At 46.2% G+C, this 25,956-nt stretch overlaps 1 protein-coding gene across 3 annotated transcripts; it reads right to left on the bottom strand.

Annotated features, from left to right (window-relative positions):
* Positions 1–324: 324 nt before the first annotated feature.
* On the bottom strand, positions 325–25,661 carry VWCE (von Willebrand factor C and EGF domains). 3 transcript variants are annotated; one of them, XM_082216197.1, is made up of 20 exons: positions 25,320–25,661; positions 23,422–23,516; positions 20,692–20,781; positions 16,477–16,605; positions 16,136–16,252; positions 15,890–16,006; positions 15,064–15,192; positions 13,921–14,387; positions 13,724–13,817; positions 12,871–12,953; positions 12,431–12,518; positions 10,542–10,627; positions 9,705–9,822; positions 9,393–9,478; positions 8,393–8,489; positions 7,186–7,268; positions 5,356–5,446; positions 4,845–4,927; positions 3,210–3,315; positions 325–2,384 (listed from the first exon to the last, which is right to left on the bottom strand). In XM_082216197.1, exons 1-20 carry the CDS (start codon positions 25,427–25,429, stop codon positions 1,624–1,626), a joined length of 3,030 nt encoding a protein of 1,009 aa, XP_082072323.1. In that variant the 5' UTR covers positions 25,430–25,661; the 3' UTR covers positions 325–1,623. The 3 variants fall into 3 exon arrangements, with proteins under 3 accessions (XP_082072323.1, XP_082072324.1, XP_082072325.1); XM_082216198.1 differs by having other exon boundaries at positions 8,393–8,485; positions 9,413–9,478; XM_082216199.1 differs by lacking the exon at positions 15,064–15,192.
* Positions 25,662–25,956: the final 295 nt, after the last annotated feature.

The raw sequence follows: 25,956 nt of genomic DNA, 5'->3' as shown, positions 1-25,956 counted from the left end.
TGGCAAAAAGTGTCTCCTTGGGATTCAAGGGAGGAGAGATGGGCTCCAGTGCTAACAGCTGAGTTCCACATGGGGCAGGCCAGAGACTGGATCCAACTCCTCCATCATTCCAGAGCCATGACAAAGCCCTAGTTTGGAATTCCCAGGACACATTCAGGCCAACCTGACACAGCACGTTACATGTTGCAGAAATTCTTAATGTGAAACTCTTTACTTTGAATGCTTTAGTTTTTAAAAGCCAAAAACAGCACTTTTGAAGAAACACAGGTTAAATTTATTTGACACAAGCACTGATTTTTTAAAACAAACTCTTATTCCCCCACCATTGCTGCCTCCCCCCCCCCACATTGGAAACATTCCCCATAATGTGAAGCCAGCAATTCAGAATGCACAGCCTCAGTTAAAAATGCATCCATCTCCAGCTGCCTGATGGGAGGTAGAAGAACCAGTAATACAGACTGAAGTCTGGACTGTAGAGATTAGATTTACACTGGACATGCTACAAGCTACTTTCCAAACTACCAAATTATGTTCCAAAAATAATTGACATCCATGATTCCTAAGCATTGAGTTTTAAGAAGTGCTGTTTCGTAATGGGACCAAGAGAGAATTCTTAGCAAGCTCACAAAATTATAGTCCCCGGAGTTCGGGGCAGGGGTAGGGGAACGCCATGGCAACTAGTCTGGTTTCAAATGTCCAGTTCAGATGCACCCTTATTAGACACCTCTCTGAGGTAGTTAAACAAAATCTGTCCTGCCACCAGTTTCAGGAGTTGGTTGCAAACACCTTCAAAGCCTAAAACAAATCCAAAAGGACCAAACCACTTTCAGGGAGTCTGGTGAGTGGCATGCTTCAGCAAAGAAAATGAAATTCATGTTGAAATTTAAATTTCAAAATGCAAATTTGCCTATCAATTGCGGGGGGGGGGACACATGTTTACATTTAGCTACCACAAAACGTATGTTTTTGGTGTTTGCATAAATCTAGCTCCTGTGTACTGTAATCTGAATTTCAGAACTCCTTACACAATAGTAGATCTGGTATCAAAGCCAGAAATGGAAACTAGCCAACTTTCCTTTAAAATTATCATCCCTGAAGACTGACGTTCTCGTATAAGTCCAAAACAGCAACAGGATACTTGTGCTAGACCTGGTGTGAGAACATTTACTAAGCAAGGGATTCCTTCCCTTGCTGGCAGCAGGCCAGTACTGCAACACAGCAAAGAGGTGAAATTAGAAAAAGTCCTTGGTCCCTGGTATATATATACTTGTCTTCTGAAGGGGCATAAGGCTGTGCTGGAATCTTTATACTGATATATTATTATTTTTAAAAAAGGAGGGTGATTATCCCACGTTGCTCCACAGCCAAGGAGACACTGGTTAGAGTACAAACAGGCCTTGTCATCTCAACAGTAGCTAGGGCTGAATAACAACCCCTGCTAATTAGGCCTGCTCTCCAAGAAAAGAGAAAGTAGATCCTGCCAATGATAAGTAGCAGCAGGGCCAGCTCACACCACTAGTGGCAACCTTTTTTTTTTTTTTTGGTAGATCCTCTTCTACACCTATGAGGTTAAAAGTGGTTACGTTCCTCATGTTCAAAAGCAGGCCTGGTCTTTCCTTCAAGCTAGGGAGCACTGCTACCGAGGTTATTCTCACCACCAGGGGGCAATGTAAGGCTTCTCCCCCAAGTTTGCTGGTCCATGGGTGAAACTGTTGTGTGTGGGGGTCTGCCATCTTGAAGTTCCAGAGGAGAGTCTGGACTGCGGCTGGATGAAGGGGAAAGTGTTTCTGTTGGAGGTGACAGAGGAAGGCTGTGGGTATCTGAAGGCTGAAAGGAGGTGGTGGTGGACTCTGTGAGGTTAGATACCGTTAGCGGAGTGGAAGCAGGAACTGCGTTGGAGGGTGCAGGGGTCCCAGCAGTCCTTGTCATGAGGAAAAGGAGCCGAGGATGAGTCAACAGAGAGCCAAAAGAGCTTGGCCTGGTGGGAGAAGGCCTGATGTTTCCTGGCCTATTTGCAAGTGGCAAAGGAGACCATGGTCTTATCTGAGGAGTCACAGATTGGCCTAGTCGAAAAGAAGGGGGCTTGGCACTTGGTGGCCAATTGAAACGCAGCTTGATGAGACCTCCTGGTCTGGTATGATGGAGATCAACATTCTCTGGTGCCATTGGCCTCGTTGGCACAATCTCCCAAGCACTTGCATTACTTGCCGCAAGATGAACATCTGGACCAAGTGAAGCAGGTGTGGGAATGGGAGTGCAGAGGCTGCAGTTCCTCTCAGACATTGGGTCCATGGAACGCCTCTGGAAGGTTTGCAAGCCTGCCTTTGATTCTCCATCTTCCAAGTGGGAATTGGCTAGGCTCTTCTTCAGCGAAGCCACATCATCTGTTGTGAAACAACCACAGACCAGGCTGAGCACTGCTTACCCTGAATCATTCTAGTAAACTCTCAGCTTTTGGCCTAGGTTACAAACCACAAATTCTGAACTTCAAGGGCCATAGGGGCACATAAACACAAATGCACATTCTGCACCACATCATGAGATGCAAACACACACACACACACACACACACACACACACACACACACACACTATGGTGGCAAATTTCTGAGCTTTCTTGATTCTGAGAGAACCTGGGCACAACTAACACTCTGCTTCCTTTGGAAGTACATTGCAATAAACTTGACAGCTTTGAGCCAATTTGCATGTTTAAAAATTTGGGGTTGGTGGGAATTAACATGGGAATTAACTTAAGAGACAGCCAGGAATTAGGGGAATTAGCTCCTCAGCCTCCCTCACTTCCTCTACCAGAGGTGAACTAGGCTTTATTTCACCTGGGTCAAAGGCCCAGTTTGCCACCACCCCCGTGCGCATGCACACACACACACACACACACACACACGGAGCCTCAATGGAGCCCCTCTGGAGGCTTCACTCAGGGCCAAAAACCCGGCTAGCCCCCACCCCCACCCCCATAGCTCTACCTCTACCACCACACCAAATTTCATGAGAGACAAATAAAGGCACTTTCTATGGGCATTCCTGTGCATAAGGAAACTGCAGAGTTTTCCTTAAAGTGGGTAATGCTACCTGGCCACAGAGTTTTATTTTTCTGTTTCCAAAATGTGAAAGAATTTCCCCTGCTGTGAGATTTGACGATGCTGAATTTATATCACAACACAAAATGCAGGTACGATGAGCACCCCTACCTGGAACTTCATTACCACGGCAGTCAGGGCAGCAATGTGTAGGGGGGCCAAAGGGCTCCGCACAGGTGCCTGGACAGGGCCTCTTCTCACAACTCACCTCTCCAAGCTGAGGGACACAAAGCAACAGAGGAGAGGCTGAACTGGTTCAGACAAAAACTGGAAACCATGGCTTCTTCCTGTTTATTTATTGAAAGGGGTTTTAACCCACTCAACACCAAAACCTTCTCCCAGAGCAGCTTACAGATCACTATAAACAATACAAACCCTGCCCACAGACTTACAATCTAAAAAGACACACCACAAAAAAGTGGATTGGGATGAAGGAGGAGATGCACACACTCAAGCACAACTTTTTTTCTGATGACCAACTGAGTTGGAAAAGCTCAAGAGGAGGAGTCAAAAGTTGCTGGTCTCTCAGCTGCACTGATGGAGTGCCCAGGCATCCTTTTGTTTCCCTCCTCTGCTGGAGGCTGATGTAACAGCTTCAGCCATGTGACAGTGGATGATGAATCAGGCATCTTAGCAATCACCACATCAATGAGTTGCAGTGAGCCTTTGTTTGTGTGGTTCCCTCCCCTTTCACATAGCAGAGGAAGGCTTTAAACTAACCACAGTTCCCTGTGACATCATAACTTGGATAACTGTTATGTTGATTAAACAATGGCTAGTGAAAACATGTTAGGATCAGCTTCTGGTTTAAACAAATCACAGTTCCAAGCTCAGGTGTCACAGGAAACAGTGGTTAGTTTAAAATGGTAAGTGGATGGGTGTCAAAGAAAGATTGAACATTTTTTATGTATGCTACAACAGCAGCAAGAATACTTATCGCAAAGTATTGGAAGACACAAGATCTACCCACTCTGGAAGAATGGCAGGTGAAGGTGATAGACTATATGGGACTAGCTGAAATGACTGGCAGAATCCGAGACCAGGGGAAGGAGACGGCGGAAGAAGATTGGAAGAAATTTAAAATTTATCTTAAGAAATATTGCAAAATTAATGAGTGTTAAAATGTTGTGGTTATAGAAAGTATGGGATTATAGCTCTAAAAGCTTAAGTAAAAGTAAAGAAAAGGAAAAATTAGATAAAATTAAGGGGAGGATTTGCTGAAATAAATTTGGGAATTGGAATGCAGAAAGGGGAGGTATGGGGAAGTCGGTGAAGTAAGTTTCAAGAAAAAAAAGGATTTGAAATTATACATGTTTGTTTTTGTGTGTGTATGTTTGTATTGTGTATTGTGTGTGTTTTTATAATTTGTGAAAATTCAATAAATTTTTTTAAAAAAAATGGTAAGTGGATGCTTCTGGCAAGGGAATGAGGAGGAGACAGGAAGGAAAAAAAGAAAAAACCTTTCCCCCAAGAAGGTAAAACAATACTTTCAAGCTTTGGGGTACTAGATAAAGAACATTCATTTATTATTTTTCTAGGTTGCTGTCTTGCTAAAGGCCATCTGATCTCCTTAATGGAACCCAGCAGTTCAATACCCCCAAACTTTATTCCCAGGCCTGCTAACAATAATAGCACTAATACAGAGCAATGGGAAGAGCAAGAGAACAGTGTGGGAGTGGAAGTGTAACCCTTTTGAACTGCAAACCATCCCAGGCTCCCCCCTCTCCCAAGAGCGTCACAACTCACCTGGCAAGTACAATGAATGCAGGGTTCACCTTCTGGTACAAAGACGTGTCCATTCACCACTTTCCTCCCTTTGTAATTGCAGTCTACAAAAGGAGAACAGCACAACAGATATAATTTTAGCCACAGAGACCTCGCACCTAGTCTGATTAGAGAGACAAGAAACCAGACATATTAGAATGTTGGTATTCACACACATAAGTAGGACAGTTACTTCCTCTAGCACTAAACAGCGACTATCACAAAAATCTGAAATGCCCTAGCTACTTAATGCTGCACAGTTGCAATGTACAAGTTAAGTTATATAAATGCATTCCCATGCAATTTAGAAGGCAATGGGACAACAAACCATCAGCTATTGATCTGAATACTATAAAACCATTCTAATGACTGATATATCCTTTTCAGTTTTAGTGGGGATACTATATTGCACAACTAGCCCTCATTTTTTAAAAAAAAACCAAAACAATTTTTAAATTATTATCTGGAAAAGCCCTAAGATCATTATGCTTACCATGACAAACTGGACAGCACTCTCCTTCTGGGTGGAAAGGATATGTACAAAAGACAACACAGTCCACAGGAGAACATGCCACAGAGCCTAGCTATAAGAAAACACACACACAGAGAGAGAGAGAGAGAGAGAGAGAGAGAGAGAGAGAGAGAGAGAGAGAGAGAGAGAGAAACCCTTCATTAAATGGCAGAGAAATATAGAGAGCCTTGCCTTTCATTTCAAACCTCCCAGCCAATCTGTTTCAGGATACAGAGCATCTTATATAACCCTAGGCACTTATTACTACTTGTTTAACAGATCAATTCAACTTCTTGGATGTGGCAGCCAACGGCATAGCAAGGTGCTCGGGTGCCCGGTGTGGCAAGCACATCCTGCAGCCGGGGGGGGGGGACAAGCCCATGGGGGCAGGGCGAGCTGCGTAGAGCCTCTCCACTGCCTTCCCCTCAGCTGTAGGGTGGCTGAGGGAGAGGTGGTGGGCAGATGCAAGCTCCATGCTGCCGTTTCAGGCAGCGCCGAGCCTGCAGGCGCTCAAGCCACCACGCCACTCCCAGGAGAGACGCGTGGCTCAGGCATGCTGCAGGCCCTGCGGTGAGTGCCGGCCCCTGTGGCGTGGTGCCCAGTGCCACCCGTGTTTCGTTGCGTTTGTTGACTGAACTAAAAAGTTCCCTGAGCCCAATTTTTAAAAAACGCATATTTTTGACATTTTGTCACCCACGCCCTCAGTGATGACACCCGAGGCGGCCTGCACCCACCGCACTCCCTTCCTCTGCCACTGGTGGCGGCAGCAGCAAGACTTAATGCTGTGGTGGAGGCACCGCTGCATCCAAAGCCCTGTTGCTTGCCTGGGCAGAGAGTTGGGCCAGGGGAGCAGGAAGACTCTGCTTTTGTTTTTTAAAAAACAAATTCAGTAAACATCTCAAATTATCTCAATAACACAATGTCAGCTTTTCAAATTCGTTTCAATAAAGACAGCATCTTTACTGCTAATGCATTAAAAAAATTAATAGCAACTTGAATCATATAACATTCTATATCATAAACACATGACATCCTTCCAAATTAATAGTGCAGCCCTTTAAATGTCTCCTCAGAAGTAAGCCCTACTCAGTCCAACTGGAGTTTATATTCCCAGATAAGCAGGTATAGGATTGCTGCCTAGGGTTGCATACACACTATAACTTTCAAAGCACATTTGAAAAACAATTTCCTTCAGAGAATTCTGCCCACTGTAGTTTACCGCTCACAGAGTTAAACTTCCCAGCAACTCTTAATGAACCACAGCACCCTTAATTCTTTGAGGTAGATAATGTGCTTCAAATGCGCATTAGAGGAATATAGTGTATACACAGCCTAACTTTCTGGGGAAGCTGCCTTATACTATCCCAGATAAGACTTTAGCCTTCTTTGGGCTTTACATTTACAGTTAAGTAAACCTGCGTGCAAAGGCAGTGCAGGTGAGAGCCTTGCCTCCACCTCTCCTGTTGCCATCTCACTTGCCTGCTGAATTGTGGAAGGCGACAGTCTGAAGCAGTGAGCCTTTTGCATCTGTGGAGGCCTCCCTTTGCATTTTAGAGCACTGATGCCTCAAAGAGGGCTGCTGTTTGTTGCTGTATTTTTGCTTGCTCTGTAGCAGGCACGGGAACACTATGGCCTTGTTATTGGACTGCAGCTCTCATCAGCCCCAGCCGGCATGGCCAGTGGTCAGGGGTGATGGGAATTGTAGTCCAGTGACATTGGCAGGGTCACAGGTTTCCCAAGCTTGCTCTGTAGGGACCTGTTACTAGGGCAGAACACTCCTTATAGGCTGGGAGAGGAGAACAGAGAACTTACCAAACAAATGCAGCTTAGGCAGGGGTCCAAGACAGAGGGGAATGTCTCATTGTTGTAAAAGACTCTTCCTGCATAGGTGCAGCCTTCAGACAAGAAAAAAGAAAAACACACTTAGTTTGTCAACTTGGGTCACGTCAACAGCCTGTTTTTATCTCATTCTTTTATCTTGTGAACTGCCCTGGGATCTTTTGACAAAGGGTGGTATATAAATCTAATAAATAACATATAAAATAAAATAGGTCAATGTGGGTCGTGACCTTTTTTCAGCCCATCTACACTATACACTTAAAACACCATTATTCAGCTTTTAACATAAAGAATCCTGGGAGCTGTAGTTTGTTAAGAGGGTTGAGAGTTATTGGGATTGAACCACTTTGGATCTGTGATCCAGTGTGGATCTGTGAAGGGAATAGGGTGTGGGGGGGAAGTGTGGGGGTGTCTCCTAACAATTCCCCTTAACGAACTGCATTCCTGGGATTCTTGACATAAAGCCATGCATTTTTAAAGTGGTGTGGTGATGCTTTAAATGCATGGTGTGGGTGGGGCCTGACATATGCAAACTGCAACAAACAGCAGCAGTCTTCTTCAGACATTAGATTTATGGTTAGGTAAACACAAGGGTCAGTGGGGACAAGAACACAATCTTTGCATTCCCATTCCCAGCCAAATCATGGAAGTCAATGCATGGAGCATAGTACGCTTGTGGGCTTCCCACAGGTATCCAGTTAGCCACTGTGAGAACAGGATGCTGGATTAGATGGGTCTTTGGCCTCATCCAGCTTGTCTTATGTTCTTCCTTTGGTGACTTGCCATACATTTAATATCCCTGGGAAACCAGGGTTCCAAAACAAGCAAGGAGCCTTCAGATACAAAAAAAAAGCTCCCTCTTACTCCAGATTGTTTCCCTGCTGTTTTCAGTTCTTTCTCTACATGAAAACATTTGGGGTCAAATGAACATGCACTGTAAGAGGCATTATATATGACAAGATATTTGTCACAGACTGTAATTCTTGCATTTTGACCCCGCTGTTTTGCAGTTGCAGTCTGCACTGATGTGTACATTAATTCTGCAATTAGAATAAGCAATGTAATATAAGGAAAAGCAGGCAAGTTAGCAACAACAGCAAAAGTTGAATTTTCTGGCTGCGGATTCTGGTGTTCTGATTTCCCTAAGAAGGGAATAGCTGTCTGAGAAGATGGAATTTACCTGCTGAACAATCTGGACAGCACTGCCCAGGAATCCGGATTGGGTGAGGACATGTCTCCAAACACTCTGTCCTCTTACAGCTCACAGAGCCATCTGCCTGCAACAGAAAAGAACTTCACAGAAACCCACAGCACAAACAGCTGGACTGTTGCAGGCAGATAGATCGATATCACCCCAGAAGAGACTTGAATTTCCTAGAGGTATCTGTCTTTGAAGCAGCAAATATTTTCTGTCCCTGTGTCAGTTTTCATAAAAGGTTCCAGAATTGTTCAACTGCTTTACATTTGACACCTGAAAGCCCATGGTATGTAAGCAATAATTTTACAGTTTCATCCTACAAAGGTTGTTTATAATCCTAGAATTCAATGCCTTAAGTCCCGTTAACACTCAATAGACTAACTGCTCTGACATCACTTCGGCTAATTAAATGGTCATCACAGAAGCCAGGATAACACCTCTGCCTGCCTAGATCCTCTCTGACATCACAGCAGGTCAGCAAGTAGCACTAAGGAAGATAGGGCAGGCAGAGAGATCACAGGTTGAGGCAATGGCAAGAAGGAAGGCACAGGATCACTGGTGGAGGTTAATTCATTTAAAACATTTCTCTGCCACTACCCCCCCTCCCAAAAAGGGTCCACATGGCAGCTTATACAAGTCAGTGGGTTCAGTGACACTTATTGTCTATGGACTGTGAACACACTTATTTAATAAATAAAAGGCACTTCTGGCCTCCTAAGCAGTCAGGAGAGATCAAAGCCTAAATTTCATCATTTTTGTGACATACAACAAGAACACAACTATACCCTTTGGATCCCAGCATACACAGGCAAACAGAGACTGGGGTTAGAACTACAGTATGTTGTTCCAAGTGTCAATTGGATTCTCCTAATCCTGGCTCAGCTAAGGTGGTGGGGGCAGCAGCAGCAAAGGGCTACCATGGTTTTTGCAACAGGAGATTGGGAGGTTGAAACTGAATGAAGTAGAGCAGGTTATCATTCACCTGGCAGATGCATAACTCACAGGGATCACCCGGTGACCAGATCTGTCCAATTGGAAATTCAACTCCATTGTCATCCACAAAGCAACCTGGCCAAGAAAAGGAGAACAATGGAAGGAAACAGCTGTGAGCACAGAATGGGGACCTTGGCGAGAGGAAAACAAGGTGTGTGTGATGGTGGGACAGTACAGCACAAAGATGCTTAGCTCACCAGAAGCCGTGTACCATGGGCAAACCTATCTGATGACCCATTGCCTACAATTATATACATCCTCATGCCGCAACAACACGCCCCAGCCATTGAGATCTCCTTACCTGTCATGGGTGCAGCCTTTCGGCAGGTGAAGCAGCACTGCCCTGGGGCCAACAGCCAATCATCTCGGGGACAGTCCAGCGTGGGACAAGGAGTGAAGGAGCACTCAACTTCACCTTGCTGAGGAAGGGTGTGAGGGCGCATGTTACCCACAGTAATTGCAAAGATAAAGATAGGAGGTTCACAGAATCTTCCTTACTGAATTTTGCAAAACAAGGGAATCGGATCCTGCAATGCCAGGGCTTCACAAAGCCCACCACCATCTTCTACTATGCCCCTGAAGACCTTTCTTATAGAGGGCCCAAGGGCCATCAGCAAGAGTATCCTTGCCTAGTGTTACTAAGGTTTGCATCAGAGGCAGTTTAAAATGACTCTTGTTATACTGAAAGCTACTCCAAGCCTTGGCCTGTGCTAAGCAATGGGCAACATAAAACATGCAAAGATCTTCGAGAAAGCCTGTAGCTCGGTAGCAGAGCATCTCCCCTGCATGCAGAAGGGAGACCTACTGTCTCCAGGTAGGGCTAGAAAAAGGTCCTCCCTGGAGAGCTGCTGTCAGTCAGAGCAGGCAGTATAGAGCTGGGTGGGCCAAGGTTCGGACTCAGTATCAGGCAGATTCCCATGTTCCCAACTGAATTGACATGTAAAGTCAGTGCAGCAGGGTGGGGGGGACGTTTTGTCTTCTTTCTAACAGGTAAGGAGATTTTACAAGGAGTCCGGAGACTGCATAACTGAGAATCACCAGTACTCCAGAGAACAACAAACACACCTAATCGTGAGTGACATGGCTAGCAAATCCTCTCAGGTCAGGAGCATGGAGGGAGGCCTAGGCCAACACCTACCCTGCACACACAGGTGGTACAGTCATCACCATCCAGGCTGAACTCAGCCCCCTCTGGGTATGTCTGGCCGCGGAAATGGCACTCAGCTACAAAGGAAGGCAAGAGTATGTCAGTGATTCCTTGGCAGATCCTCTTTGGCTGCAGTGCCCCATTTATGGAATGCTCCCTCTCATTGAGGCTCTCCTGGGGCCACATGAAATTACTTTTAGGAGCCAGGTAAAAAGGCCTTTCATTCGTTCATCTAGGGCAGGCATAGGCAAACTCGGCCCTCCAGATGTTTGGGGACTACAACTCCCATCATCCCTGACCACTGGTCCTGTTAGCTAGAGGTGATGGGAATTGTAGTCCCAAAACATCTGGAGGGCCGAGTTTGCCGATGCCTCATCTAGGTCCTTTTTATATGCTCAACTTTTATGTTGCTGGTTTTGCTCTGTTAGCTGCTCTTCTACTTTGATGGTGGTTGAGCACCATGCTTAGATGTGTTGCTGCACTAATTATTATTTCTGCTGAGTTCTGTGAGCAGTCTTGGGAAGTTTATAAAACAGAAAGGCAGCATAAAAGTGTTTCAGATAGGTAAGTCCTTTGCTGTCCCTCCTGGTCAGTGATCTCGTGCGGTAAGTTTTTGCTTCCTCGGGACGTGTGGTATTGCACAGGGAGAACCACATAGCTGCAGGCTACCCCATATTAAAACTTCCTTGCACATAGAAAACTCGATGTCAGGGAGAAAGGCTCTAGCCTAATGCTCTCAAAGCTTGTCGCTTGCAGCTCTGTGAGAGGCAAGCTACAGTTTTCAGGATTCTTTGGGGAAAGCCGTGTGCTTTAAATGTGATTTTCATCTCTGTCAATATATTGTGGCAGGGGGCTTGTATTTGCCCTGTTCACAAACTTTGGTTCAATAGAAACTCAAACGTCCGGGTAAAATGATAAGATCATGAGAAAGCATTCCCCACCCCTACCCCGCTAATTGCTACCACTCTCATTAATTGCACTTGTGTTATCTTGCCTGTATCAGGGTTTCAGTAATTGGGGGAAATTCCACAGCTGTGAAGTCACATGTACACCCTGGATTCCCGGTTCTAGAAAACGACAGCCTTAAATGACTTCCAGTTGGCTGGGAAGATTCAGGATGGTTACTAAGCAAAAGAGTATAAAGTTACCCCCTATGCCTTGTAAGTTTTGCCTCACCTTCCTGACTGACACCTATATTTCATCTCTGCATAGGATCATGGATTCATTAGTAATGTATTAGACTAAGTTAGCTAGCTTTATTGTTTTTGTTTTGTGACTTCCCCAATAGGCCTTTATTTCTAACAGTATACTGCTATTTTGATTATTATTACTAAAACCTCTTAATTTCAGTGTGCCTTGGATCTTCACATTTCCTGCTGCGTAATTTGGCTTATTTTGCCTGAGGCCCCCAGAAGCAGAGAATGGTACTTCAACTCTTGCTCATCGGGACATCTTGGAATACAGCCTAAAATCTCCTGGCTCAGGTTGGGTGGGTGGTTTTACCCTTGGATTTTAGTAATGCCCAAACCCCCCAGAAAATGCTGGCCTGGCTTTTGGGCAAGACTTTATTGACAATCCCTGTGAGGGAGCATTCAGCAGCGCAACCCAGTCCCTCAGCAGAGTGAAGCGCTGTTCCAAAGATAGCTTTACCCCAGAATAACAACATTTTTCTCAATTTGTGTTCCAAGCGCCTTACGCATAGGGTGGCCTGTTTGTCTAGGCCAGGCCTTTGGAAGAGTTGGTCTCACACCATTTCTACCACCCTTCGTTTGGCCTGGGAAACCACGCCTTTCTCAGTGGAGAGGAGAGTGCCCAGGGTGCCTCTCAGGCCCTGGCTGCTTTGTGAGTGAGCATCAAGTAGGATGTTGCAAGCTATCTACCTGGCTGGCAGGGACAGCAGTCGGTCTGAACAGAACTGGGGCATGGAGTGGGTGCACATTCTGGAGAGATACAGGATACGTTGCCTCCCTGGAATCAAGAAGAGAGCCCTCAGCCAAGGTCACGTGTAAAATCAGTTGCAGATCACATGCCACACACAGGAATCAGGTGGCTATTCCTCCCCTGGAGTAAAATAACTCAATTGCCCCCTCAGATATCCCTACACAAAGCTTTCTGGGTCACTAGTAAAAAGTTGTCTGCACAACTGAGACATTCTCATATGCCATAGCAAGGGCAAGGACCATTACACGAAGCTCAACACATGAAGGGCGAGTTAGCAATGGCAGCAAGCAAATTGATGAATATGCCCATTTCAAAGCAAGAAGGTGAGCTAACCTGAGGGACACGCACACACCTTCCCTGTGGACTCTGTGATACTCACCAGGCAGACACAGATTGTGCAGTTCTCCTCAGAAAGAGAAAAGACATTCCCCTCAGCTCTGGTGGTCCCATAATAGAAACAGCCTGCAGGAGACAGGAATGTGAAATTTCTCCTCAGAGGGGAGAAGAGCCTTCTGTGAGTCCCATCTCATCTTGCCACTCCAGATTAGGAAACACTCATTGGCTTACATATGTAACCACTTTTAAAAGGATTTGGCCGAATGACACATAATCTCCACTATTTCGCAGATGAAAGTAAGGATAGGTTTCTACCCCTCCTCTTTTATATTTTTGGGTATAAAAATCCCCATACTAAGGTCATATCCGCACCATGCATTTAAAACACAAGGTTTCCTTCAGAAAAATCCAGGGAGCTGTAATTTACCCCTCACAGGGCTTCAATTTCTAGCACCCTTGTAGTTCCCAGGACTCTTCAGGGGATGTTTTAAATGTATGGTGTGGTTTTAACTCAATGTCCTTGTGTGTGTGTGCATTCACTTTCCACTCAGTCAGTTGACTCTGAAAATCGCTTTGAGCCCCTTTTGTGGGAAAAGCAACAAATAAGTAAGAATAGCTTCTAGAAAACCTGGGGAACGGGGTGAAAAATAAAATCTGGGCTAACAAAACTTTAACACGCCACTCCAAAGAGGCAAAATTCAGACAAAATAAGAGATACTGGTGGTTTAAACCAGTGATGGCTTCCAGAAAACAGGGACTGTCCTTGGTAAACTCAGAGGGTTGAGGCATACGGTGGAATATATAGTGGCAAAGTCCCTAATTTAGGTGTAGGGAAGGCCCATGTGCCACAACCAGACCCATCAATGCAGTCTTAATCTTGAGGGCGCTTCTCTCACCTGTGCAGCTAGGACAGCACTCGCCCTCCATTGGAGGAACTGGGTGGGAGCAGGCAACCTCACACAGCACTGCTCCACACAGCACTTGCCCACCCTACAAAAGGAAAAGACAGTCACTGTAAAGGTGGCTGCACATTTGACACAGGGCTTGGGGGGCAGGGCGGGAGAAAGCTAGGAACCCAGGACATACCACACACCTCACAGGAGCAGTTCAGGCACCCTGGCTCCACCCAGTGGCTGCCATTCTTATGAAAAGTCCCTCCACGCCAGCAGGCAGAAGGCAGGGCTGTGGAGGAAACCCCTGGAGCAGAAGGACTCGTGGGAAGGAGTGTCGTCATCTCCTCCCGCAGCAGCAATGGCGGCAGTGGGCTCTCCATCCTGGAGGGTCTGGTGGTCTTTAGAAAGATGGGTGCGCCAAGGGAGGAACTTGGTGGAGGGAATGAAGGGGTGGGAGAAGCTGCAGGCGGGAGCACAGGGAGAGTGGGAAGGAGGCGGGAAGGAGGCGGGGTCCCGAGTGCCATGTGGGGAGCGGGCGCTCGGGATGGAGCAGAGCCCCTGGGGGGCACGGCAGGAGCCACAGAATCTGGAGATAGGCGCAGGAGAGTTGGCGGGTGCTGGAGAGACTGCAAGATGGGAGACGGGGCCAGGCTGGTCTTCGGAAATCCTGGGTTGCAGGGGAAAGAGGGAGGGAGAAAAGCCAGATAAGTTCAAAAATCCCCAGAAGATGCACGTCAAAAATATAAGGCATTTCCCAGCACACTTAGGAGCTCCCCACCTGAGCCACTCATATATTTATAGCTACTGTGGCAGGTACACACCCACCCTCACATCATTTGGCCACAGGAAAACAGGTACTGTAATAGTAATAGGCAAAGAGAGTTGAAGTCCATTTGAGAGTGAAGCTTTTTAACCACAGAAGAGTCATAAGTTTTGAATGTCCATCTCGGCCCTCATGCTTCTGTCGCCTCCCTGACGTACCTCACATGTACTCCTAAGCATTTCCCAAGCAGCTGAATGCATATCCTTCATGGTCTCTTTCTAGACAACCCGTTTATATCACAATAAGTGCACAATTGTTGTTCCTGTGGTGCAAGGAATCATTTCTTTCTTCTAGGTAGCACTTTGGGTGTGCTTATGGGCGGCTATTTTCTCAGCAGTCCAAGGGTAATGTTTTCTTTCTGGAAATGAGCAACTCAGTCTCCACTCCACCGCCTGAGCAGTGAGGGCAGTCCACATTGCAACTGCTAGTGTCTATTGGACAGTGCCTGTGACATCACTCAACATAAACAACGCAACTCAACCCAGATGACGAAGGATGGAAAGATGGAAATGGTCTTTACCTTCACAGGACACTCTGTCCACACTGAGCCGGTAGCCTGGGCGACAGCTGCATATGAAACTCCCGAGCGTGTTGTGACAGGAGTGCTGGCAGGTTCGCTTCTCACTGAGTCGCCGGCATTCATTCACATCTGCACCAGATGCAGCACTTACTTCAGGGCTGGGTTGGGCTCAAGCTTGTGGCTCTACAAGCATTCCTGTTGCTTAGCCATACAAGGTCAGAAAAGGGACCGCACAGCAAGGGACCTGGTGCATTACCACACGGTCAAAGCTGGGCTCGGACCAGCCTTGAGGGCCCTTGGATGCAAAGTGCATTTGGCCAGAGGATTGCACACACAGAGACACACACAGGCACGCACGGCCTCCCTCCGCAGCTGATGGTTACTGCTCCCTCCCATCACTCCCATCAAATTATCAATGTGATGACCAGGGAGGGGGCAACTTAGATTCTCATTGGGGCACTGGGAGTGGATGGGCAGATATAAAATAAACTAACAAACTAAATATTTTTTTTTTAATCTGGAGGCAGCAGGAGGTTTTCTCTGGAAAAAGCCAGGCTGGTTTAGTGTATCTGGCAAAAGGAGGGAACCTACCTCTAGAACACGGAGAGCAGCCTTATATTTAATCAAACCGTTCTTCCATCTAGTTCAGTATTGTCTAGACACCAATGGGTTGTGACTCTTCAGGGTTTCAGACAAGGATCTTTCTCAGTCTTATCTGGAGATGCTGGGTACTGAACTGGGATCTTCTGCATGCAAAGCAGATCCTCTGCCAGTGAGCTACAGCCCTTCCTCTGCTAGGTTATACAACAGAAGTAGGGACACCTACCCACACAGGAGTGCTGGTTGCCATGCAGGTAGAAGCCGGAATGACAGGAACATCGATAGCTGCCCATGCTGTTCTTGCAGTGGTGCTGACAGGGTGTTGCTAGGCACTCATCAGTATCTAGGAGCAAAATGGAGGATGCAAATGTCGATATCGTTTGCCCCACAAAAATAAACTGATCTTTGACATCTTCCCTAAAAATATTCCAGCTCCATCCCTCTCCCCTCCTATATTCCCAATCACACTCACCTTGACAGCTGTGTCTGTCAGCAGAGAGTTGCATTCCTGGGCCACATTCACATACAAAGCCACCTTCTGTGTTCACACAAAGTCCCTCACAGGAGGCACTCAGACACTCATCAATGTCTGCGGGGGGAAACATTCCCATGTGTCAATGAATGGAAAAGTGTACATTCAAGAAGCGGTACACCTGCCAAAGTCAGTTGCAATTCTGTGTGCAGCTTACTGCGGAAGAGCAATGACTGAGTAGCACTAAGAGCCCGCAGTCAGGAAGCTCCTTATCTCCCTGGGAGTAGGGGCTTCAGGCCCTGCTGGTTCCATGTAAGAAAGACACCTCTCCTCCAGCTCACCTGCACAGCGTACACCATTGGCTGTCTCAGTCATGGAAAACCCCAACGGACACACCCGCGCCACCTCCTGACAACCTCCGTGATTGCAAGCAAGGTCACAGCCATACTCTCCACAGGCACCAGGAACGTCTGAAATGAGAGAGAGGAGAGATTTCAAGCTGGGGAATGGGACTTCCTCACTGAAAGAGGGTTAGAAAGCAAGAAGGAACCCTGGCCATTAGGTAGGGGAGTGGGAGATGCAGGTAGGCAATTTCAGTGTTACATTTAGATAACTGTAGACTCTGGACTTAAACACTTGTTGTGTGCACAACAGATGACAACCTCAAGAAGAAGAAGATGAGTTTGGATTTGATATCCCGCTTTATCACTACCCGAAGGAGTCTCAAAGCAGCTAACAGTCTCCTTTCCCTTCCTCCCCCACAACAAACACTCTGTGAGGTGAGTGGAGCTGAGAGACTTCAGAGAAGTGTGACTAGCCCAAGGTCACCCAGCAGCTGCATGTGGAGGAGCGGAGACGCGAACCCGGTTCCCCAGATTACGAGTCTACTGCTCTTAACCACTACACCACACTGGCTCACAGGCTCAAGGTGTCTGCCTGCCCATTCTGCTAAGTGGGACCCTGGATATCTGCCCCAAAGTCTATCTGTGAATGAACATCCAACTGACCTCATTGCAGGGGTCTCCCTACTGATAGATAGCAGGGCTTGTTCTAAGGTGTAAGAGGGCCTTCTTGGCAAGCCACTTCTGATTTACATCATAGTGGGTAGCAGCAGGCACTTCCCAAAATGATAGAGTGACACTATCTTGGAGGCATTGTGGGAAGTCAAAATGGCGGCTCCACACTGCCTGGGAAGAGAGACCTAGCAGGCTGGTGTTGGTGCAGCAGTAGGCCTTGTTGGGGCCCTGGGACCCTAGCAGCTGATCAAGGATGCTGGAGTTGGTGACTAGGAGCAAATTAACCAAAGGCCGCACTTTTGCAACAGAAGCAGAGATGAGCACAACCCCAGTTGCATGGGCTTCTGTTTCAGGAAGAGCAGAATGTGAAAGGAGAGCATCCTATGACAGAGAAAGGCAAGAAAAAAGGCAGGTGCCATGGCAGGCTTAGGCTGCAGCACATCATAAAGCACATTCAATGCACTTTTCCCCACCCAAAGAATCCTGGGAACGAAGGTTTGTTAAGGCTGCTGAGAACTGTAGCTTTGTGATGGGTAAACTACCCTTCCCAGAATTCTTTGGGAGGAAACATGTGCTATGAAAGCATGTTGTATAAGCAGCCTTAGAGAAGACACACATCAATCAGGAAGAACTTTATTGTCTCCTGCCAGAGAAAACAGGATGCCAAAAGGAACTTTCTGACTTCACCAAGCGACAACTCTTGCCACCTAATGAATAAGCTATGTAATCACAGGCAAATAACAGGCAAAGGTGCCCTAAAAGAAGTGGAAGAAGGTAAGCAAGGGAGGACCAGGCAGGGCATCACTGAAGGTACAGTGAGAAGAGCACAAGCCAGATACTTAGACGGGGATGCCTCTTACAGGGAAAGGGTCAAAAAGAAAAGGAAGGAACCTTTTATCATATGTGGTGGACCTGTCCCAAGGTGAAAGACTTCTGGGAAAAGATTTATAATGAATTGAAAAAAATGTTGAAATATACATTTATAAAGAAACCAGAGGCCTTTCTTCTTGGAATAACAGGTTTGGAATTGCCCAAGAAAGATGCTAAATTATTTTTGTATGCCACAACTGCTGCTCATATTTTGTTAGCTAAAAAGTGGAAAACCCAAGAATTACCAACAATAGAAGAATGGCAGATGAAGATGATGGATTTTTCGGAGCTAGCCAACCTAACCGGAAGAGTTTGCGACCAGAAGGAGGAGGAGTATCAGGAAGAGTGGAATAAATTTAATGAATATCTAGTTAAATTTGTTAAATTAACTGAAAATAGCTTGCAGATACAGTGGTACCTCGCAAGACGAATGCCTCGCAAGACAAAAAACTCGCAAGACGAAAGGGTTATTTGTTTTTTGAGCTGCTTCGCAAGACGATTTTCCCTATGGGCTTGCTTTGCAAGACGGAAACATCTTGCAAGTTTGTTTCCTTTTTCTTAACACCGTTAATACAGTTGCGATTTGACTTCGAGGAGCAACTCATAGAACGCGGTGTGGTAGCCTTTTTTGAGGTTTTTAAAGACTTTGCTGATTTTTGAAGCTTTTCCAAAACTTTCCCGACACCGTGCTTCGCAAGATGAAAAAAATCGCAAGACGACAAAACTTGCGGAACAAATTAATTTCGTCTTGCGAGGCACCACTGTACTTAATTGGCTTAGGATTTTATTTATGTTAACTGATGAATTAATATGTTTAATTCCATAAGGTGAAGATTTAAGGATGTTAATGTTTAAGTTAAATTTCATAAGAATTGGGATTTGGAAAATGGTTAAAAGGACAGGCAATGAAATTCAACCAAGGGGAAGCGAGGAAGTCACTTAACAAAGTTAATAAGTGTAATTTTCAATAAGGCTATGATTTATGTTTGTTTGTCGTGTGTGTGTGTGTGTGTGTGTGTGTGTTTGTTTATAATATTGTGAAAACTAAAAAAATTTTTGAGAAGAAAAAAAATACAGGGAAAGGGTCAAAGGCCCTTGCCATGGTTCAGAAAACCCACAATGGCTGTCCAGATTGCTGGAGATGGATTGCTTACCCCAGTATGAGCAAGGAGGCAGCACAGTTGATAAGTTTGTTGTTATTGGGTGTGGGGGGGGGTAGAATAAAGCACTGCTTGACCAATAAACCACTGCCTTCTACTACAGCATTCAAAAAACATAAGAACATCATAAACTTTGCATGGCCATTGTTGCAAAACCTATGATTACATAAACTGAAAATCATCCAGAATGTTACAACATGTTTACAAAAGCTTTGTTCTGATTAAGTGTTGCTCTTAATATAGGTAACAACAACATGAACTGATTTCCCTTAAAAGCAACCAACTCTCAGATACATTTGAAGGATATTTCACTAAGCCTTCGCAGCAAAAGTCTTGCTTTATATGCCCAGAAAGGAAGGGCATTTTAGCAATTTGCTCGGTCCACTAAAATGTTTAAAGGCTGGATCTGGGCAAAGGAGAGGCAGAGTTTCTGCTGGTGTAGACTCACTGGGCTAAATAGAGCGAGGGCTGCTAGCCTTCTTTGGTCTGTGGGCTCATTTGCAATCCAGAGAAACTGCCATGGGCACCACACACACACACACACACACCACAACCATAATCACACACACATTCACTTTCCTTGCTTTCCCCCCCTCAAATCAGATTGAGGGGCAGTGATCTTTTTGGAAGGTAAAGTTGGACAGGCAAGATTTTATTTTAATTTTTCCCAAGCCCAATGGGGGCGGGCACAGAATCCTTCCCTTCACAGATGTGACTCTTCAACAGCCCCCCCCCCATTCCAACTAGGCTTCTAATTAGCTGTGGGATAACTCGTCTCATAACCAAAGTCTAATTAATGCACGAAGGTGTTAACACCATAGAGTAAGATATCCTGCCAGGTTTAACTAGGTCACTTTCCTTATCTTGGGAGGGAATAGGTAATCAAGCCTAATGTTCCCATCCAGTCCACCTGAGAAGCTCAACATGTGAGGAGGCGTGAGCTTCTTGCTCCAGCTCAGCCACACGGTTCTCATTAGCCACTCTTGAGTTCCTATACCAATAATTTAGGGACTTTCACCACTTTATGTAACTATGCTAAGTTTTACTACCTGTGCAACTTTTTCTGAATGCTTTATGGAAAAGCACATGAATCTGCCCTTGGAAGAGTTTGAAAGTAAAACCGTTTTTAACTTACAAAACAGGTGTATATTAGGAGAAATCAGCATCAAAGTGCTGATGAATTTTCATTGGAACTTCTAATGAAGTTCCAATGTTCTTATTTTTACTATGTATTTTGTGGGTTTTACATTGTAATATTATGTTGTGAATCGCCCTGAGATCTGTGGATGAAGGGCAGTATATAAATTTAATAAATAATAAGTAATAATAATAAAACTTCTTTTTAAAAAATTAATCGCAAGCTGATGTGGAAATAAGGAGAAATGAAGATGGGAAGAATGAGAAACTGAGAGAAACCAAAACTGACAGATTTGCACATTCCCAGACAGCCCTCACAGGAGTCCACATAGCAAACTGAATAACTGGCATCATCCCACAAAGTTCTCCTTACCTTGGCATGTAATGCCCTGCCCTCCATCCCTGCAGGAACAGACATTGGGAGCGATGCAGAAGCCGCTTCCACAGCCAAAGGAACAAAGCGCTGCAAGAAGGTCCAAGAAAGCACCAGTTAACAAAGACAAAAAAATTAGGATCTTAATCCCACCACCACTCTACCCCACCACAGTGCAGCAGAAGAGAACCACTCTCATGCCAAGCAGGAAGGAGCCCAGTTAAGAGATCTAGCAATAGATCAGAGCAGAATTACAGGTAAGGAAAGGGATTTTTTGGAAGAACTTTCAAGATAAATGAATGAGTTAGATGGGGAGGAGGCACTAAGATGCTTCCAGGCCATCGTTATTTTAGCCACCCTGCAAAGAAATAATAATTAATTCTCATTAAGCAGCCAGCACATTCTATTCTCCCTGCAAACAGATCAGGGTGAATACTCCATAAACAGTGTGAAAGCACCCTCATTTGATCATTAAAAAAAAAACCACAATCTAATCAGTAGGTACTACAAATGTTTGCTGCCAAGAAATGGATGTTAATGACGCTCCCTGTATCTAGAAGAAATAAAATCCCGTGTATATTTATGCAAAAAGAATTCCCACTGTATGCAATGGTATGGAAGTGAGGACAGGATTGAAGCATTCACTGCCCTTTTTAAAAATAAAACATCATCTTCTTTTTATTCCATAGGCATTTCCACCCTACCACCATTTGCCAGTTTTAAACTAATGCAACTATCCTAGCTCCTTGCTTGCCACCTGTGGTTTTGCGAGCATACCGAAAATGCTCAGATAGAGCCCACTGATTCCTTACAGAGCTACAACTCCCAGCCCATTCAGGAGTTGCCCAGTCTAGCTGCCTGTATTCATTGTTGCATGAAAATCCCAGCTGCCATTTGGGTGACTTCTATCAAACACCACTCCATCCCCTCACCCTGCCACAAAAAAATGATCTATTTTACTTCCATGCTGTCTGCATGGGCATTGTGACATCAGCCTTGCTGCCTGCTCTGCAGGAGGTAAGAGAAGCCCCCACCCCCTCCTTTTAGGGCTGGACTTGGCAGCACTTGCCAACAGTGACATCTAACAAAAACGGTTAGTGAGTAGCATGTTCTCATCTCCAATTGCCAGATGCCAGAAATGAACGAGAGCAGCTGGTAGTAACCTGCTAAGGACCCAGCAGCTGGACCTTACGTGTCGTCATGCGAGCAAATAAGCAGCTAAGCCAGGGAGCACCACCGCTATGAGCACATGCAGCAGGACGCCACATTGGCACAGCACTAGGGGCCAGCGCTGCTAGACTAGGGAAATCAACCTTTGCAAGATGGGGTGCTGCGACAGCATGTACACTAGAAACGTCTACTGTGTAGAGGTGTGCAGCACTGTGCATGATGCTATGTGACCGACCCTGAAAGATTTTTAATCGTTGCAGCACATCCATAGGACAGACTTAATTTTGGTTTTAGACAACACCTTAACAGTGGTGGCCTCCCCTAAACCATCCTAGGAAGGCTATAACTTGGGTATAAGAGCATCTGCTTGGCCTGCAGAATGACCCCGTTTCAATTCTTGGCATCTCCAGCCAGGTAGGGCTGGAGAGACTCCTGTCTGAAATCTTGGTGGGCCATTGCCTGCTAGTGTAGGTAGACCATTAGTGTGATTTGGTATCAAGTGGCTTCCTATGTTCCTAGTTTGCTGAAGTGCTGGAAATTATGACTGAGCTGCCTTATCCCCCTACAGCCCACCTCAGTTCACAAAATTGCATGAGTGAATGGACTGCTGAAACTAATTAAAAAGCTGTATGCCTAGTATCTGACACTAAACTGACCCCTGCTGGTTCAGGGCCCATCTAGTCAGGCATGCTGTCCTCACAGTGGTCAACCAAGGTATTTGTAGGAAGACCACAAAGAGAACCTGAGTGCAATAGCACTCTCTCCACTTGTGATTCCCAGCAACTGGTACTCGGAAGTGTACTGCCTCCAACAGAGCATAGCCAGAGCATAGCGATGCTTCCAGAACATAGCCATCGTGGCTAGTAAGCCTTATCCTCCATGAATTTGTCTAATTCCCTTCTAAGCACCACCAAGGGCACACTCCTGTTTGTGCCACAATTTCTATGCATGGAGCCAAAAGTATTCTTTTTTTTTGTCTGGCCACTTTCCTCGAAAAACCTCCCCGCTGTTTACTGCTGCGTCTGAACAAATGTCAATGGGATTTCCCATGGATTCAGCCGTAAACAGTAGGTTTCTCCGGGGGGGGGGGGCGCTTTTGGACCTGTGCCTAGAAATTGTTGCACAAACAGGAGTATGGATGAGCCCTAATTTGGTGGCCATCATCACATTTTATGGGAGCAAATTCCATAGTTTAATTGTACACTGTGTGAAGAAGCAATTTGCTTTGTCTTGCCTTGAATCTTCCAATATTCAGATTCTTCTGGTGGCCCTGAGTCCTAGTGTCATAAGAGAGGGAGAAAAACTCTCCGTGTTGCTGCAATGGAGTTGAAAAGTGCTGGGTAGTCTTATGGATCCCATCAATCTTTTGGGCCTCGTAGTGGATAGAGATTTCCGCAGCCATCTTATCATTTGTGGCTCCCAGTACTGCTGTCATTCTACACCAACTTGTACATTCCCAGAAATTTATAGCTCAAGTTGAGATCAGTTCACTAATGAGATTTAGCAACAATACAGAAGGACAAGTGGGCTGATGTCTTCCAAAGAACTCCAGGTACTTACGCATGGTGCACTGTCCGCTGCCTGGAGATGGTATCCACCCAGGGCAGCATCCGCTTCCAAAACCAGAGAGGCAAACATGTGGTCCGATGCGACGCCTAGGAATAGGTGAGAGATGGACTGAGACATTTCCAGGAGTGAAAAGTAACTCTCCAAGCTGCGCTGTTTTGAGGACTGAGTCACATGCCTCTTCTGCTTATGGAGGGCTAAGATTAGCGGTATGCTCAAGGCTACCTGTGGTCACATCCCAGAATCCTGGGAACTGTAGTTTACCCCTCACAGAGCTACAATTCCCAGGACCCTTAGCAACAAAGGTGGTTGTTTTTTTGAGGGAAGCAATGTACTTTAAATATGTGGTGATCAAAGGATTCCAGGCACTGTTGCGTTGTAGTTTCCCCCTCACAGAGTTACAATACCCAGCAATGCCACAGTGTCCAGAATAAGTACATGGGAAGAAAAGGAGTAGATGGAACAGTGGCACATGGGGCTCAGCTGCTCTTCCTTTTGTGCAGGTCCACACTTTAAAGCTCTGTTTCTGAGCGGTTTTCTTTTGTCCGTGGAAAAACCAAATTGTCATTTGCTTAGATTCAGGGATAAAATGTGGGCTTTCCCAGGGAAAGTGCCTGGACAAAAACACAAACATCACTCAGACCTGTACCTAGAAACATGACACAAAAGGACGTCCGAATGAACCCATAGAGAGAAAGCTGTGCCCAGGATATGTGGAAACACAGGTACAGAAACCACTCTGAATGTAATGATAAGCATATACACTACACAGTGGTACCTCGGGTTACATACACTTCAGGTTACATACGCTTCAGGTTACAGTCTCCACTAACCCAGAAATAGTACCTTGGGTTAAGAACTTTGCTTCAGGATGGGAACAGAAATTATGCTCCAGTGGCGCAGCGAGAGGCCCCATTAGCTAAAGTGGTGCTTCAGGTTAAGAACAGTTTCAGGTTAAGAATGGACCTCCGGAACGAATTAAGTACTGAACCCAAGGTACCACTGTACCTTGAAAGCACATTCAAAGCACACACACACCCTTCGAAGAATTCTGGGCACTGTAGTTGGGGGGGGTGTTGCTGGACATAGCAACTCTGTGGAGGGTAAATTACAGTGCCCAGAATTCTCTGAGGGAAAGAATATGCTTCAAATGTGCTTTAAAGGAACAGTGTGTATACAGCCTTCTGGGCTAAGACACACAATCACTCCGCACATGGTTGGGTACTTTCTGCCCCCAGCACCTTTCTCTCATCTGTACTGAAGCAGGTTGTCTCTCTAAATTGTTCCCCACAAGTACACATTCCAGTTTTGCCTGCCACTTGGGGTTTCCCAGGCATGCAAAGCTGCAACTGCTGAGAGGTGGTCAGTCAGTGACGGTGCGCAGATTATATACCAGCCCACATCTGAAAGAAAAAGAAAAGGCAAACTAGGACTTTGGGCGCACCGTTGCCCCATCCATGCAGTCCCTTGGTCAGTCAGTCGACCTTTCATCCCAACTTCAGTGGTTGTGCAAGCTGAACTTTGTTCAGAAGTAAATTCGTGGAATTATGCTTCTATTCAGGCACGGCATGAATTTTATAGATGTTGAGGGCAAAAGTATGAAGGGGGCAGATCAACTGCACTGCAGCCTTCAGAAGAGAACAAAAATAGGTAAGAAAGAGGTGATGGGCACCTTGAGGGAAGCAAAATACTCCTTCAGGCAGGAATTGCTCTCTCTCTACACATGATGCAAACAAACAACCCCCTCTTGGGCCCAGATCAGGGGGGGTCTCCAGGTCCCGCAGCCAAGCTCCAGGAGGTAGCTGTGTGTGTTTTGGTGTGCGTATGTGTGTGTGTGTGGAGGTCTGGGACTTGGCTGCCCCTGTACAGAGGTGGGTATGGGGGGTGGGTACCTCTCCACGGCGAAGTTGGCAAGTTTCCTCCTTCCTGTGTAGACTCTCCCCTGGGCCCCTTGAAGGAACACAGAGACACAAGCAGCCTGGAAGAGCAGCTCCGCGAACATGACAGGCGTCTCTCTCCCAGTTCCTCAGAGATGCTCCCTTCAAGAGAGCTCGTTCCTTTTCCCCCCACAGGCCCCTCTCTACTACAGCATGGCAACTGCCTGGACTCTCCTCCCCAACCAAGGATGAGGCTGGGGGCTCCTTCTGGGCAGAGGGAGGGGAGCTGGGATCAATGATCTCAGGCTGGGGGCAGCATTGGGAGCAGACTCCTCCTCCCCACAGCCAGGCTCAGATTGCTCAGCTCTCCCCCCCACCCCCCAGCCCATGTGTAGAGACTGGAAAAAACTCTGTGCGCTGTGTGTGTGTGTGTGTGTGTGTGCCTCCCCCCTCCTCTCAGGGGCAGGGGCACCTCGAGAGGAGATGAGGAGGGAGGATCCAGCATTCCTAAAACAGCAGCTCTGTTATTTGACTGGGAAGAGGCTTACCCCCCCCTCTCACCACCACCATCACCCCCCTTGTAGGAGTCTCCTTTTCCACATCTGGCAAGGCTCAAGAATCGCCCACCCCTCCCCTCTCTCTCTGGGCTGCT

The sequence above is a fragment of the Podarcis vaucheri genome (genome assembly GCF_965113315.1).
Source record: "Podarcis vaucheri genome assembly, chromosome: 1".
Classification (NCBI taxonomy): domain Eukaryota; kingdom Metazoa; phylum Chordata; class Lepidosauria; order Squamata; family Lacertidae; genus Podarcis; species Podarcis vaucheri.
This window is presented reverse-complemented; position numbering and strand designations above follow the sequence as displayed.

Excerpts from the sequence above, each read along its gene's own strand:
- VWCE (XM_082216197.1), bottom strand. The coding sequence starts at position 25,429 with ATGTTCGCGGAGCTGCTCTTCCAGGCTGCTTGTGTCTCTGTGTTCCTT. Across the intron at positions 13,818-13,920 it reads GCCTGAACTGCTCCTGTGAG|GGTGGGCAAGTGCTGTGTGG; the intron begins GTGTGTGGTATG and ends TTCCTTTTGTAG. Across the intron at positions 3,316-4,844 it reads GCATTCATTGTACTTGCCAG|CTTGGAGAGGTGAGTTGTGA; the intron begins GTGAGTTGTGAC and ends TGTGTCCCTCAG.